Source organism: Moschus berezovskii, chromosome 16 (genome assembly GCF_049115385.1).
Source record: "Moschus berezovskii isolate FMDL1 chromosome 16, NW_MosBer_1.0, whole genome shotgun sequence".
In the NCBI taxonomy this organism is placed as follows: Eukaryota; Metazoa; Chordata; class Mammalia; order Artiodactyla; family Moschidae; genus Moschus; species Moschus berezovskii.
In genome coordinates this window covers 67,801,683-67,817,611 of record NC_142475.1, presented here as the reverse complement: position 1 = coordinate 67,817,611, position 15,929 = coordinate 67,801,683, and the positions used below count along the sequence as shown (strand labels likewise).

The 15,929-nt window shown below is 38.5% G+C and overlaps 1 protein-coding gene across 1 annotated transcript in view; it reads right to left on the bottom strand.

Annotated features, from left to right (window-relative positions):
- Positions 1 to 2,911, bottom strand: part of CPA6 (carboxypeptidase A6) — a 381,349-nt gene extending 378,438 nt beyond the window's left edge. Inside the window, exons 1-2 of the mRNA XM_088844585.1 lie at positions 2,510 to 2,911; positions 2,026 to 2,156 (exon numbers count right to left, since the gene is read on the bottom strand). Coding sequence (XP_088700711.1) covers positions 2,026 to 2,156; positions 2,510 to 2,911 — 533 coding nt within the window. The remainder of the gene's footprint in view (positions 1 to 2,025; positions 2,157 to 2,509) is intronic.
- Between the last annotated feature and the right edge of the window lie 13,018 nt (positions 2,912 to 15,929).

Sequence of the window (15,929 nt, the reverse complement as noted above, 5' to 3'; positions counted from 1 at the left end):
TATGATGTGGAAAGCATATGTAGAGTCAGTGTATATATTTGCTCTCTTGTTAGCTGTGAGGGTAAGGGCTCTAGTTAGTGCAATAAGTTCTGCCTTTTGGGAAGAAGTTCCCAAGGGGAGAGGTTGGGATTCAATAATTTCAGTGTCAGGGACAACTGTATATCCAGCTACTTTTTTTCCTTCTGATGTCGTAGAGGAGCTGCCATCAATATTCCAAGTAAAGTCAGGGTTATTTAAAGGGGTTGAGGAAATGTGGGAGAGATGGGGCATCAGGTCTTCTAATGCCTCTTTGCAAGTATGGACAGGGGCTCAGAAGAATTAGGGATGCGTGTGGCAGGGTTGAGAGTAGGACAGCATTCAAAGGAGAACTCAGATTCGAGAAGGGTGACGTGAATTAGTTGAACGCATGAAGGAGATAGAAGGGTCAGGGATTTGTGAGAAAGCAAGTCCTTAAAGTCACGTGGTGAACAAATGGCAGCGGGTGCTCCAAAAGTCAGGTTTTTACTTTCCTGAGTGAGGAGTGCAGCTGCTGCCAGGGCACATAGGCAGGCTGGCCATCCTTGAACCGTGGTGACTAATTGCTTTCATAGATAAGTGACAGGGGTGAAGGAGGGGCCCTGATTTTATCCCAAAACTCCTAGGACAATTTTGTGTCTCTCAGCAATGTAGAGTATAAAGGGGCAAGAAAAGTCAGGAAGTGTTAGAGCTGGGGCTGAGAGAAAGGCTTGCTTAAGGGTGTTAAAAGCTGAATGGATATTTGATTTTAGCTCTAGGGGTTCTGAAAGATCTCCTTGGGTGGCTTGATATAGGAGTTGTGCCAAGAGGGTGAAATTAGGAATCCAGAGGCATAGATATCCAGCTAACACCAAGAAGGACTGAATCTCTGTTTTTGACGTAGGGAGTGGTAGGGTAGGTATAAAGGACTTTCTATCAGGTAGTATATATCTTTTTGTTGGTGTTAAAAGCACTCTGAGATAGGTGATTCTAGGAAGGGAGAGCTGAACCTTGATGGGAGATACTTGATAGCCCTGATCAGCTAGAAAACTGAGCAGTTGTATAGTGTGTTGTTGAAAGTATGTAAGCGAAGGACTACAAAGGAGATCATCCACATATTGGAGGACAGTACTCAGAGTAAGGTCAAGAGAGGTTAGGTCTGATGCTAGAGCTTGGCCAAAGAAACGAGGGCTATCACGAAAGCCTTGTGGGAGGACTGTCCATGTTAGCTGTTTGGAGCAATGACTGTCTGGATCAGTCCAGGTAAAGGCAAAGAGGCCTTGAGAGTCTGGGTGTAAAGGAATAGTAAGAAGGCATCTTTGAGGTCTGGAACAGTGAAGTAGGTAGTGGAAGAGGGAATGAGAGAGAGAAGACTATAGCGATTTGGAATGACTGGGTGTATGGGGGAAACAGCCACGTTGATAAGTCTCAGGTCCTGGACCAGGTGATAGGAACCATTTGACTTTTTGACAGGTAGGATGGGGTGTTATAGGGAGAGTGAGTTGGGTGCAAGAGGCCCTGACGTAGGAGTTTAGTGACGATAGGCTTTAACCCTTGTTGATGTTTTTGGGAGATGGGGTATTGTGGAAAATTGGGGAATTTAGAGGGGTGTTTGAGACAGGTATGAATTGGAGCATGGTGAGAGGCAGCAGATGGATTGTATCCCAAACTATGGAGTTTACAAATGAGGTGGGCAATGGGGCAGGAGAAGAGAAGGTGAGGTTGAGGAGCAGCAGCCCAGCTAGTGGGCTTGGGACAGTAATAGAGACTGTGAATTTTGAGAGAAGGTCTCTCCCAAGAATAATAGTGGGGCATTTGGGGAGTATGAGCAAAGAATGGGAAAATGGGGTATCTTGAAGTGTGCAAGGTAGAGGCTTGGTTATTCATGGTATAGATATTAAACCGTTGACCCCCGTAACAGAGACCTGAGAGACCTTGGTTTTTCCAGACCAGACAGGCATAGCAGAGTAACTGGCCCCGTGTCAGTGAGAAAGGAGAGTGGCGTATCTGCCACTGTAAACCGTACCTTACCTTGGGCTCTTTGGAGGTGATGAGAGTTGGGGCCTGGGGCCCTGGGCAACTTCAGTCTTCAGCAGCAAGGAGGCTGGGCAGATCTGGGTCAGAGGACTCCTGCTTAGGACCAGGAGGGGATGTCCGGATCCCTGGAGGGGGATTTGGGCAGTCGACCTTCCAATGTCCCTTTATGCCACAGCTGGGATGTGGACCTGGAAGGGAGGGGTCTTGGCTTTGGGCACAAGCAGATCCAGTGGCCTTCTTTGCTGCATTTGAAGCATTGGTTGATGGAGGCTTAGAGCCATGGAGCCATGGAGAAGGAAATGGCAACCCACTCCAGTGTTCTTGCCTGGAGAATCCCAGGGACGGGGGAGCCTGGTGGACTGCTATCTATGGGGTCGCACAGAGTCGGACACAACTGAAGCGACTTAGCAGTCGCAGCAGCAGTAGAGCCATGTAGGGCAGTGGCTAAAAGGTGGTATTTGGCCTGATCTTGTTGGACCTTCTCTAGCTTTGACTGTTCTTCCCGGTTATTGAAAATCTTAAAGGCTAAATTTAAAAGGTCTCGTTGAGGGGTTTGAGGGCCTTCTTCTATCTTGTTTAGCTTCTTTTGGATATCTGGGGATGACTGGGAGATAAAATGGGTGTTAAGGACAACGGTGCCCTCTGCTGAAGTGGGGTTTAATTTTGTATATTTCTGTAGCGCTTCTGTTAACCTGGCTATAAATTGTGCCGGATTTTTGTCTAGCCTTTTAGTTATTTCCTGGAGCTTATCAAAGTTGATGACTTTATGCCCTGCCTTTTGAAGGCCCACAGTGAGGCAAGCAATCATATGATTACGGGCTGCTTGTCCAGGTCTCCCTGCCTGATAATCCCAATTGGGATCATCTCGGGGGACAGCCATGGCCCCTACGGGCTTAATGTCATGTGTCCTATGTATCTCATCAGCATGCACCCGAGAGGCTTGCCATATCCATTCCTTTTCTTCTGGGAGAAGAGTGGAGGAAAGCATGATGTAAATATCATGCCAGGTTTAGTCATGAGACTGGGTAAGATACTTGAATTCTTTTAGATAATTATCAGGGTCTGAGGAGAAGGAGCCAAGATGCTTTTCAACCTGAGATGGATCAATGAGGGAAAATGGGACATGAACCAAACAATGCCTTCTGCTCCAGCTACTTCCCATAAAGGGAGGAGTGGAGCAGGTGATGGAGTGGGGTCCTGCAGCAAAGTTTCCTGTTTTAAATTTGTTCAGGACTGGGTACAGGGAGGGGATCTAAGGAGGTCAGGGTAAAGCCCTGAGACCCTCAGGGTACAGGGGGAGCTGAGGTCTCAGAGCTTATCTCAGGCACAGGCTGGGGAGGGGGGTTGGGAGCTGCAGCGGTGGCTGAGGCCTGCAATTGAGAAGGAGGGAGGGAGGAGGGGACGTAAGGCGGAGGTTGTGGAACTGGATTGGGAGCGATAGGGGTGGGCTGTGGTCAGAAGGGTCAAAGGAAGAAGAAGAAAAGTCTGAATACGGATCGGGAGACATCATATTAGAAGGATATGGCCCAGAGTGGGCTAAGAGTATTTGAGAAGAAGAACAGGATTCACAGAGAGAGGGTCGAGAACGGAGAGCTACGAAAACCTGAACATAAGGGATTTCTAACTACTTGCCATTTATGGCGGCAGAAGTTGTCGAGGTCCCGTAGAGTATTAAAACCAAGAGTTCCATTTTCTGGCCATTGGGACCTGTTATCAATTCTGTATTGAGGCCAGACAGTGTTAGGATAGTAAGTAAATCTTTTTGGTCTTATCTCCCCTTGGAAGGCTTTCAGGTTTCAGAGAAAGCACCTTCAGTTCAGTTCAGTTCAGTCATTCAGTCATGACTCTTTGTGACTCCATGGACCGCAGCACACCAGGCCTCCCTGTCCATCACCAATTCCCAGAGTTTACTCAAACTCATGTCCATTGAGTCAGTGATGCCATCCAACCATCTCATCCTCTGTCGTCCCCTTCTCCCGCCTTCAAGGGTCTTTCCCAGAATCAGGGTCTTTTCAAATGAGTCAGTTCTTTGCATCAGGTGGCCAAAGTGTTGGAGTTTCAGCTTCAACATCAGTCCTTCCAATGAACACCCAGGACTGATCTTGTTTAGAATGGACTGGTTGGATCTCCTTGCAGTCCAAGGGACTCTCAAGAGTCTTCTCCAGCACCACAGTCCAAAAGCATCAATTCTTCAGCACTCAGCTTTCTTTATAGTCCAACTCTCACATCCATACACGACCACTGGAAAAACCATAGCCTTGACTAGACAGACCTTTGTTGGCAAAGTAATATCTCTGCTTTTTAATATGCTGTCTAGGTTGGTCATCACTTTCCTTCCAAGGAGCAAGAGTCGTTTACTTTCATGGCTGCAATTACCATCTGCAGTGATTTTGGAGCCCCCAAAAATAAAGTCTGACACTGTTTCCACTGTTTCCCCATCTTTTTCCCATGAAATGATGGGACCAGTTGCCATGATCTTAGTTTTCTGAATGCTGAGCTTCAAGCCAACTTTTTCACTCTCTTCTTTCACTTTCAAAAAGAGGCTCTTTAGTTCCTCTGCTTTCTGCCATAAGGGTGGTATCATCTGCATATCTGAGGTTATTGATATTTCTCCCAGCAATCTTGATTCCAGCTGTGCTTCATCCAGCTCAGCATTCCTCATGATGTACTCTGCATATAAGTTAAATAAGCAGGGTGAAAATATATAGCCTTGACGTACTCCTTTTCCTACTTGGAACCAGTCTGTTTCATGTCCAGTACTAACTGGACCTGCAGACAGATTTGCTTCCTGACCTGCATTCAGATTTCTCAAGAGGCAGGTCAGGTGGTCTGGTATTTCCATCCTTGAAGAATTTTCCACAGTTTGTGGTAATCCACACAGTCAAAGGCTTCGGCATAGTCAATAAAGCAATTGACCTTTCCTGAAATCATGCAGTATTGAGTCGTGTCTTTAAATCTGTTTCCATGACAAAATCTTACCAATATGTAATAAATTTAAAAGACTAGGTGCCGAAATACCCAGCACAATACTTGTATATTTTTAGTATCATATAGAACAAATCCCAGGAACTATGAACCCTCTGGATCATATGTGGTTTATCCCTTGCATCATTTCAAACATAGAAAGTAGGGCCTATGAGGTTTGTTTGCTCACATTATGTTTACATCTCCCACCTTCATACCAGTATACATCAGATTTGCTACTTTTTTTAATTAACCAAGTCTTACAGTGATTATTTAATATCTTTCTATAAACCTCACTTTGTGTTGTAAAAGGCCTCCATTTTGAAAAATCTACATTGTACAGAAGTACATGTCTTTAATGTCTCCACACAAAAGCCTTACAGTTCATTTTAATGTTTGCACTTTGGGATGCAATTTACAGGGAAGGCCTGAAAAAAGAGTGGGAGGGGGCTATTAGGTATTTTTAGTAAAATGTTGCCTTTGTCTTGTGCAGAACACGTAGAATATGTGCTTCAATTTAGTAAATATTTTTTAAAAGGTAGAAATGTTTTGTTACTGTAATTAAAACAATTCTTAATCAAAATTTCTGAAATTCTTGTAATTTTTTTCATACTTACCTGAAGTTGTTTACCAGCTTAGTTTTGTTTGAAATGTGATTCCCAGCCTCTCTTGCAAAAAATAATTGGGTTTCTGCTAATGAAATGAGCAGACATTTTTATATTTTTACATACCTTTTGAGCTGTGTAACTTAATATTTGGATACTTGACAATTTGTTTTATTATATAATTGATAAAATGGTGATGTGTATTAACGTTAGCTCAATGATATATTTACACTGTCTGGGAACATGCGGTTATAGTTCTGTGGAAGAAATAATTTGTCAGTGTTCACTAGCTTGTAAAAATCTAGTGCAAGAGCTTAAACACTAAATAAATGATGAAATGCACTCATTGTCCAAAAAAAAGGATGCTTTGGGTTTCTGCTGCTGCTGCTGCTGCTGCTGCCAAGTCGCTTCAGTTGTGTCTGACTCTGTGCGACCCCACAGACGGCAACCCACCAGGCTCCCCCGTCCCTGGGATTCTCCAGGCAAGAACACTGGAGTGGGTTGCCATTTCCTTCTCCAATGCATGCAAATGAAACGTGAAAGTGAAGTCGCTCAGTGATGACATAAATGGTTCAACATAATGAAATGACACTGAGAAATATGGGCATTGATCTGTGCCACTAATTTAAAGACGCAGTGGGTTTTGCCTTGATTTGTTTTTATGTCCTCAACCAAGAAATGACACATAGAGAATGGGTATTGTCTACTTTGTTGTTCCCAGGACATATTGCGCAGAAGAGTTTTTCCATTATTGACACATCCTTGGTATTGACAAGAGGGTTATCATATTTTCTTTTTCATGGACTCTTGTCAAATGGTCATAACTACAAACAAGAACAAAATTATTCTAAAGGCAGTTTTCAGGAAAATAGATTTCAGCTGCATCTGCTCATGCTTCAGTCAACATTATAGAACTGAAATTTAATATTAATTTATTCACATAATCAATAAACTATGTATTAGGCTAAGGGCTGGGGATACAAAGATGATGACGACTGACTGCATAGTCTTGTCCAGTATTTATTAAAATGTATTTTTTTCAGAGTTGTTCCTCGATGTAGCCATAAAATCTCTGTGTTTTGGAAACACAGTTAAGCACACAGCAGACATTTGGGGGGCAAAATTGAAGACTGAACTGATTCAGAACTATCTGCTTCCCACTCAAGCTGGAGCAGTGTAGTCACAGGTCTCTGCTGTGAGAACTGGAGCTGATCTACCTGTAAAATCTGGGCATTATCATCATTCTCCTATTCATTAAAAGGAAACTAGAAAATTCCACCCATCAGCCTGGACAAATAGCAAGGATTCTTATTATTTCCCTGATGCTACAGGTGTGATCATTCAAAATATATTAAATACTAAAGCCTGCTCCAAGTGTAGCTGTGAGTTCCAAAGTTATATATGTGGAATAGAGACCCAAATTGGGAAAACATAAAATATACCCATAACTAGTGAAGTGAGAGAAGAAGTGACAAAAGAATACTTTGTTGTTAAATGATTTTTCCAAGTACAGAAACTGCTGGACTCCAACAGAAAATAAATTCCGTTGACTAGGTAATAATAATAATAATAAATCACAAGGCATTTTAAGAGACAAATCTCCAAGGGAGAAAATGAACAAACATAATAACACTAATACCAAAAAAAGGAGAGATTGTGTAAAACTCTTTAAAATAAAAATACTGAAATGGCTTTATGAATACAATTTAATAATGTTTTCTTAAAGTTAAAGCTTTCTGTGTCATGTTTAACAAATTTTTGCCTCTTCCAAGATTATAAATATATTTTCTTATGTTTTCTTCTAGAAACACTGTTTTAATTTTCACATTAGTCAAAAAGTAGAGTAGAAGACATTTTCAATGCAAAAAAGCGACAAAAATCTCCTATCCAATAGCATATATTAAAAATACTACAAATCAATAAGAGAAAGACAGATAATCCAATAAAATAGTAGACAAAAAACTTGAAAAAGTTCTTCACCAAAAGGATAGCAAAATGGCCTATGAATATTTGAAAAAAATGTTCAATGTCATCAGTCACAACTGAAATGAAAATTTGGGCTTCCCTGGTGGCTCAGATGGTAAAGAACGTTCCTACAATGCAAGAGACCCAAGTTAGATTCCTAGGTTGGGAAGATTCCTTGGAGAATGGAGTATCTACCCACTGCAGTATTCTGGCCTGGAGAATTCCATAGACAGAGGAGACTGGTGGGCTTCACTCCATGGGGTTATGAAAAGTCAAGCAGGACTGAACGATTAACACTTAGTTTAAATGAAAATTTAAAACATTGTGAGATACTACTGCACATCCAGCAGAATGTCTTAAATTATGAAGGCTGTCAATACCAAGGATTGGCAAGGATGTGAAGCAACTAGAATTTTTATATATTGATGAATTTGATTGCATATTGTTATGTTCACTTTAGAAAATAGTCTTGCAGCAAAGATTAAAGCTAAACCCATGTATACTTATGACCAGTATTTCAATATACAGGTATATACCTAACTGAAGTGTACTTATGTCTCCCTAAGACATATGGTTTTAAAAAGTTGTTTATATAAAGTGATGTTCAGTGAAAAGTTTATAGAAACTTTCTCTACTATTCTTGCAACATTTCTATAATTCTAAAATTATCTCAAATTAAACAAAATTAACTTTTTAAAATGCTGGACAGAAATAATACAAATTTGTTTCCATTTGTATGTAATTCAATGAGAAAAATAAATGACTATAGAGAATTCCTTTGAGTAACATTACTCATAAGGGACTAAATGAGTCTTCTCTGGTACTGGAAATGTTTTATATCTTTTTCAAGATTGTGTTTATATAGTATTATATAAAGAAAAGATGAAGAAACAGGGTTGAAAATTTAAACTTGATACAAATAGAAATCATCTATTTGTAAAGATGTAATGAGTGTAAAGATATAATAAGATAAGAATTATGAAAGAAATTATAAGACAGATGAAAGACAGAATGAAAAATTACATATATATCTTCTGGGGGCTTGAAGGGAAACAGTTGTACTCAAAGATATAAAGTTTGAGACACATAATTTAATAAAAGATGTCTTTCAATTAAAAGAGCACATTGTGTTTAAAATAGAGTAAATTAAACCTACAGCCAGTTCCAATGTGATAAAAGGGCAGATTGCCAGAGGAAAAAAAAATCTTAAAAATTGCCAGAATTAAAGTTCTCACTGATAGAGTGGGAATTTGCATATTAGCAAGGGTGCCTAGCAATGGATTAGATGGATCTATGTAGCAATGGATTAGAGTTGGGGATATAAGTATGAGCTCATGTGTAATTTAGATCCAGATTATTACTTATAGAAATATTTGTTGATATGTATATATACAAAGGTTAATATGCACATATATATTTCTTTGCTGTCAGTTGAGAAAGCCTAAAAGAAAAAAGAAAAAGTCTAATACCAACAACCAAATCTAGTGCCCAAACCTTGGTCTCTCATACCGTCTCTAATAAAAGGAACAAAGAAGAGTCCTGGGAGAAATGACTGATTCTAGGACTGGATCAGGAAGTATAGGGGTGAGCATTGAACATTTTATAGTAACAGAAAGTAAGGAGAAAAAAGCCAAAATCCCACAATGATGGGATTATGTCAAAGCAGCACAGGAGTTCCCAATGGCCAAAGCTGAAATAATTTGAGCAACAAAGTAAATGAAGTAGTGCTGAATTATAACTCAAAGCATAAAATAAATATCTATATGTCCACACTGATATAAATAAATGGTTGAAAAAACTAATGTATGGGAGAAGAGACACATTTCTTATAGAGTAGAATTCCAAGTAGTTTATGTAGATGTTTTTCCTTCAAGGAAGTGAAGTATAGCTCCCCACTCCTGAGACGTGGACTGCAAATAATGGCTTCCTTCCAAATAATAAGTGTAGAAAGAAGGAAAGAGTGACTTTATGTTGGAGAAATCTATCACACTCTATCTCAGCCAGGTGATCAAGGTCAACATCAACAGTCGTTAAAAACAGTGAGAGTACATACTCCTGACATGACATGGTGAAAGTGGTGCTTTACCCCTGTGGTTTCCTCCTACAAAATCCATATTCCAGCTTTATACAAAGGAAAAGATCAGACAATTTCCAGTAATGGGGTATCCTACAAAATATCTGATCGTTACTCCTCAAAATTATCAAAGTCATCAAAAGCAAGAGAAGCCTGAGGAACTGCCCAAAAAGGAAACATAATAACTAAAGTAATATGTTATCTTGAATGGGATCTTCAAACATATAATGAACATTAGGTAAAAACCACAATAATCTGAGCACACCATGGATTTTAGTTAATAATAGTGTGTTTACATAGGTTCATTGGAATTCCCATGTGGCGCTAGTGGTAAAGAACCCACTTGCCAATGCAAAAGACGTGGGCTCGGTTCCTGAGTTGGGAAGATCCCCTGAAGGAGGGCATGGCAACCCACTTCAGTATTGTTGCTGGAGAATCTCATGGACAGAGGAGTCTGACGGGCTTTGGTCCTTAGGGTCACAAAGAGTCGGACATGATTCTTAGCACAGATGCATGGGTTCATTAATTATAACAAATGTATCAACTAATGTAAGATGTTAATAAAAAGGAATCTGGGTGTCAGGTTATGGGAACCCTATCTACTATATTCTCAATTTTTCCATAAACCTAGAACTTTCCTAAAAAATAAAATATATTTAAAAAAATACTTTCTATCAAGGAATGCCAATTGGAATAACAGCAAAGTTGGCAATTATAGCTATTAGTGGTGACAGAAGATTGATTATATGCAAATTAATTGATCATAAATATATTGAAGATCATGGGTGCAAGGTTACTCATTTTTAAGGAAGACAATTATAAACATAGAAGATATTTTAGAGAAATAAGACTTTTTCTATTATAATATGAAAAAATTCATCAAAGGCCTGGAAAATAGGGTGAACAATTTCTAGAAAAGAGTAAGAAGAAAGGGTAAAGTAACAATATTTTAAAAGGTAATAATAGAATTATCCAAAATTCGAGAAAACCAAAATAAAAATGTTTATCTAATGGGTATTCTCAGATTTAAAAGAAACTTTTAAAAGAAAGTTAGTTTCATTTAAACTTTAAAATCCATTCCAAGTCATAGAGAAGCAAAACTATAGAATACTAAGAATTAAATGACAATTTTAAAAGCTTTTAAAAATTGACAACTTACTCTTACTAAAAGAAAATGACAGTATGATGACAAGCATCCATAGGTGCCAAAAGATAATGGATAATATGTTAGAAATGCTTAAGGAAATAACTGTAAACTTAAAATTACAGTATTATATAGGATTACAAAACAAAGGCATAATTTATTCATTCAGCAAATAATTTTCTTTGAGTTTGCTGTATCAACTCCTGTCCTAAACTTTGGAATATAGCAGAAAGTAAAGGAGATCAATCCTGGGTGTTCATTGGAAGGACTGATGCTAAAGCTGAAACTCCAATACTTTGGCCACCTCATGCAACAAGTTGACTCGCTGGAAAAGACTCTGATGCTGGGAAGGATTGGGGGCAGGAGGAGAAGGGGACGACAGAGAATGAGATGGCTGGATGGCATCACCGACTCTGTGGACATGAGTTTGAGTGAACTCCGGGAATTGGTGATAGACAGGGAGGCCTGGCGTGCTGTGGTTCATGGGGTCGCAAAGAGTCGGACACAACTGAGAGACTGAACTGAACTGAACTGAACTGAAGAAACAAAGCCCATTTTCTCAAGCCTCTTTTCTATGGGGACAGAGAGACAATAAAGAGATACTATGTCATGAAGTGGTTAAGTGCCATAAAAAAGAAGGCAGGATGAAGGATGCTCAGTAGTGATGGGAACATGTCATTTATGAAGAGGCATAAAGAAAGCCCTTTCCAAAAGCTTCTGTACAGCAAAGGAAACTATAAGAAAGGTGAAAAGACAGCCTTCAGAATGGGAATGGGAGAAAATAATAGCAAATGAAATAACTGACAAATAATTAATCTCCAAATTATACAAGCAGCTCCTGCAGCTCAATTCCAGAAAAATAAACGACCCAATCAAAAAATGGGCCAAAGAACTAAACAGACATTTCTCCAAAGAAGACATACCGAGGGCTAACAAACACATGAAAAAATGCTCAACATCCCTCATAATCAGAGAAATGCAAATCAAAAAACCACAATGAGATACCGTTTCACACCAGTCAGAATGGTTGCTATCCAAAAGTCTACATGCAATAAGTGCTGGAGAGGGTGTGGAGGGAAGGGAACCCTCTTACACTGTTGGTGGGAATGCAAACTAGTACAGCCACTATGGAGAACAGTATGGAGATTCCTCAAAAAAACTGGAAATAGAACTGCCATATGATCCAGCAATCGCACTCCTGGGCGTACACACCGAGGAAACCAGAATTGAAAGAAACACACGTACTCCAATGTTCATTGCAGCACTGTTTATAATAGCGAGGACATGGAAGCAACCTAGATGTCCCTCTGCAGACGAATGGATAAGAAAGCTTTGGTACATATACACAGTGGAGTATTATTCAGCCATTTAAAGGAATACATTTGAATCAGTTCTAATGAGGTGGGTGAAATTGGAGCCTATTATACAGAGTGAAGTAAGCCAGAAAGAAAAACACCAATACAGTATACTAATGCATATATATGGAATTTAGGAAGATGGTAACCTTAACCCTGTATAGGAGACAGCAAAAGAGACACAGGTGTATAGAACAGTCTTTGGGACTCTGTGGGAGAGGGTGAGGGTCGGATGATTTGGGAGAATGGCATCGAAACATGTATATTATCATATGTGAAATGAATCACCAGTCCAGGTTCAACGCATGATACAGGATGCTCGGGACTGGTGCACAGGGATGACCCAGAGGGAGGATATGGGGAGGAAGGAGGTGGGAAGGGGGTTCAAGAAGGGGAACACATGTATACCCAGGGCGGATTCATGTCAATGTATGGCAAAACCAACCAATATAATAGCGTAAAGTAATTAGCCTCCAATAAAAAAATTAAAAAAATTTTTTAAATAAATAAATAAAAAGGAAAAAAAAAAAAAAAAGAAAGCCCTTTCCAAAGACATGACATTTGATGAAACTCCTTAAGGAATCAAGGAGTTATCCATACAAAGGTCTGAGACAATGAATTCCAGATGGAGTACTCAAAATGACTTTTAAAAAGAGGAGGAGCAGGGGAGTTGAAGAAGAAAGAATAAGTCAAGTATTTTTCTAGAGGAACTGACAGAATGGAGTTGTCTTCAGCGTATGCCAGTTAGTAGATGAAAACCCAAGAGGCTGCTTCTGTATGTGAGACATCCAAAAGACATTTAAATGAGAGCATCATGTAGGCAGCTAGATATAGGAATCTGGAATAGGGGCAAAGGTTGGAATGAGAGATACAAGTCAGCATCTATTTATTAGTTAAAGTCTTGTGCTAAGTACGAATACAGATACAAAGAAACATCTCAGAGCTGAACCTGGAGGAATGAAGGATGTACAAGTAAGAAAGGTGGAAAGAACCAATGAGGAACCCACTTAACAAAGGGCAGCAAGGTAGATGGAAAATCCAGAGAGAGTACCATGAAGATGAAATGTGGAATGTGTTCCACAAAAGAGAAATGGTAAACTATGTCCAATGTTGCTTATAAATCAAAGAAGAAGAACCAGAGACATGACCACTGGATTTGGCATGGGAGGTCATTACTTAACAAGAAAAGATTCAATGAATAGCAAGTAACAGTGACCTGACTGGGAAGGAAAAAAAAAAAAAAGGAAACAGGATAATGTGAACAACTCTTTCCAGGAGTTTTCTTGAAAAGACAGTTTCAGTAATATAAATGCTGCGTTTATTACCCATAGACTCCCATCATAAAAATTATTAAGGTATCCACTTCAGCCAGAAGAATATGTACTTGGAAGTAAGTTTCACAATGATGAGCCCAGAAATGGCTTTTAAATAGCAGTAAATTTAGTTAACTATGGATTATAAATAAATTTAACTTTTATTTTTAAAAGTAAAAATAATTTTTTAAGCTAATAAGATAGAGGGGAGGGCTGTTTGATGAAGAAATATGTCATGCTAAAACTAACAGAATTTTCAGAACAAATGACTAATACATAATTATAGTGGAAATTTTAAAGCACATCTGTCAGGGACTGACACATGAAAAGGACAACAGATCTTTACCAATATAGAAGTTTTAAATAACAAAATTAAAATACTTATCTAATAGCCATTTACACAACTCTACTCAGAAAAATAAAGATTGTATGATGTTTTCAAGTTTATATAAAACATTTTTAGTTCCTTGTACGTGAATAAAGTCACGAAACTAGGTTCAGTCAATTTCAAACACTCAGTATCATAAAAATCATATTCATTGAGTGCAATATCATTACATTAAAAATTAAGAGGAACAAGACGAAAACAAACTCAGATTGTTTCATGATTGCTCAACACCTTGTGAGTTAAAAAGAAAATTATGATGAAAGCTATAGAATGTTTTGAAAACAGCTTCTAGCTATAAAAGTATTCATTTAAAATTATAATAATGGAAAATAATAAATTGACTTTCAACTCAAAAGCTTGATAAGGAGAAGAATAAATCTTTAAAAAGTAGAAGGAAATAACAATGATAAGATGAGAAAGTAATTAATCATTAGTTGCACTTGTATAATGTTTATAATTAAATAGAAATAAAACAAAGAAGCAATGCAGAGAATTAGTAAAATTTAAAAAGATATTAAATAAAATTCTAACTTGAACATGTAGAAAATCAAAGGTAGAAAAGGCAAAAAAAAAACCCAATAATTATTAAGAGAATTAATAAGGGATCAACAGATATATGAGGGCTTCCCAGATGGAGCTGGTAGTAAAAAAATCTGCGTGCCAATGCAGGAGATGCAAGAGACGCAGATTCGATCCTTGGGTCAGGAAGATCCCCTGGAGGAGGAAAAAGCAACCAGCTCCAGTATTCTTGCCTAGAAAATTCTATGGACAGAGGAACCTGGTGAGCTACAGTCCATGTGGCCGCAGAGTTGGACACAACTGAGTGACTGAACATATGCAACACACACAACAGATATATGACACGTAAAACAATTGACCAATATTTCCACAATTTAAATTTAACTTATGTACTTTTCGTTGTTCCAATACATTTGTTAAAATGCAAATATGATTACTTAACCATGAAAAAATAATACATACAAACTTTGACAACGAAACCAAGCAAAGAGAAACTGTAAATACAGAAAAGTACTCTAGTGAAAATAACATACAGATGTCAAAAAGAGATAGTTTTTTTTTTAACGTGAATTGGAGTAAAAGTACTCCAATTTTTTTTTATTATTCCAGAATAACTTTGACACCAAATTTGAACAAAAGATGTTCAAAAAAACCTATTGTATAAATCCTGTAAATAAAGCATTAAAACTTTTAACTTTATGTGAATTTTTAAAGATTGAACTATTACCAGGTAGCATTTTACTTATGAATGCAGGATTATCTCAAAGTCAGAAACATCAGTTTATTAAATTTATTGACAGATTAAGAATGTCAACTTACTAATATCTCAATAATGCAGGAAAATCATGTAGTTCATTCAGATTTTTAAATTTTCAAATTAACTAATTGATGCTTTTTTTTTTATAAATAGGCTGCAAATTTATTATTATTATATTACCACAGGTAAACTCCTATTGCAACAATCTCCAAGAAACATGCATACAGTGGTATTTAAATTTTTATCCAAAATTTACTGCTGGAGCAAACAAAGATGGAAGGGAATATAAAATCATTTGGTCAAAAATCTAAAAGAGGAGGAAACGGATGTACAAATAAGTTAAAAGTTAGTTAGAAACAGATTGTGAGGGCACAGTTCTTCAACTTTCAAGGTCAATGTGCTTCTCACTACGTTTAAGCACTGATTCAGTTCAGTTCAGTCGCTCAGTCGTGTCCAACTCTTTGCGACCCCATGAATCACAGCACGCCAGGCCTCCCTGTCCATCACCAACTCCCGGAGTTCACTCAAACTCATGTCCACAGAGTTGGTGATGCCATCCAGCCATCTCATTCTGTCATCCCCTTCTCCTCCCGCCCCCAATCCTTCCCAGCATCAGAGTCTTTTCCAGTGAGTCAACTCTTCACATGAGGTAGCCAAAGTATTGGAGTTTCAGCTTTAGCATCAGTCCTTCCAATGAACACCCAAGATCGATCTCCTTTAGAATGAACTGGTTGGATCTCCTTGCAGTCCAAGGGACTCTCAAGAGTCTTCTCCAGCACCACAGTTCAAAAGCATCAATTCTTCGGCGATCAAC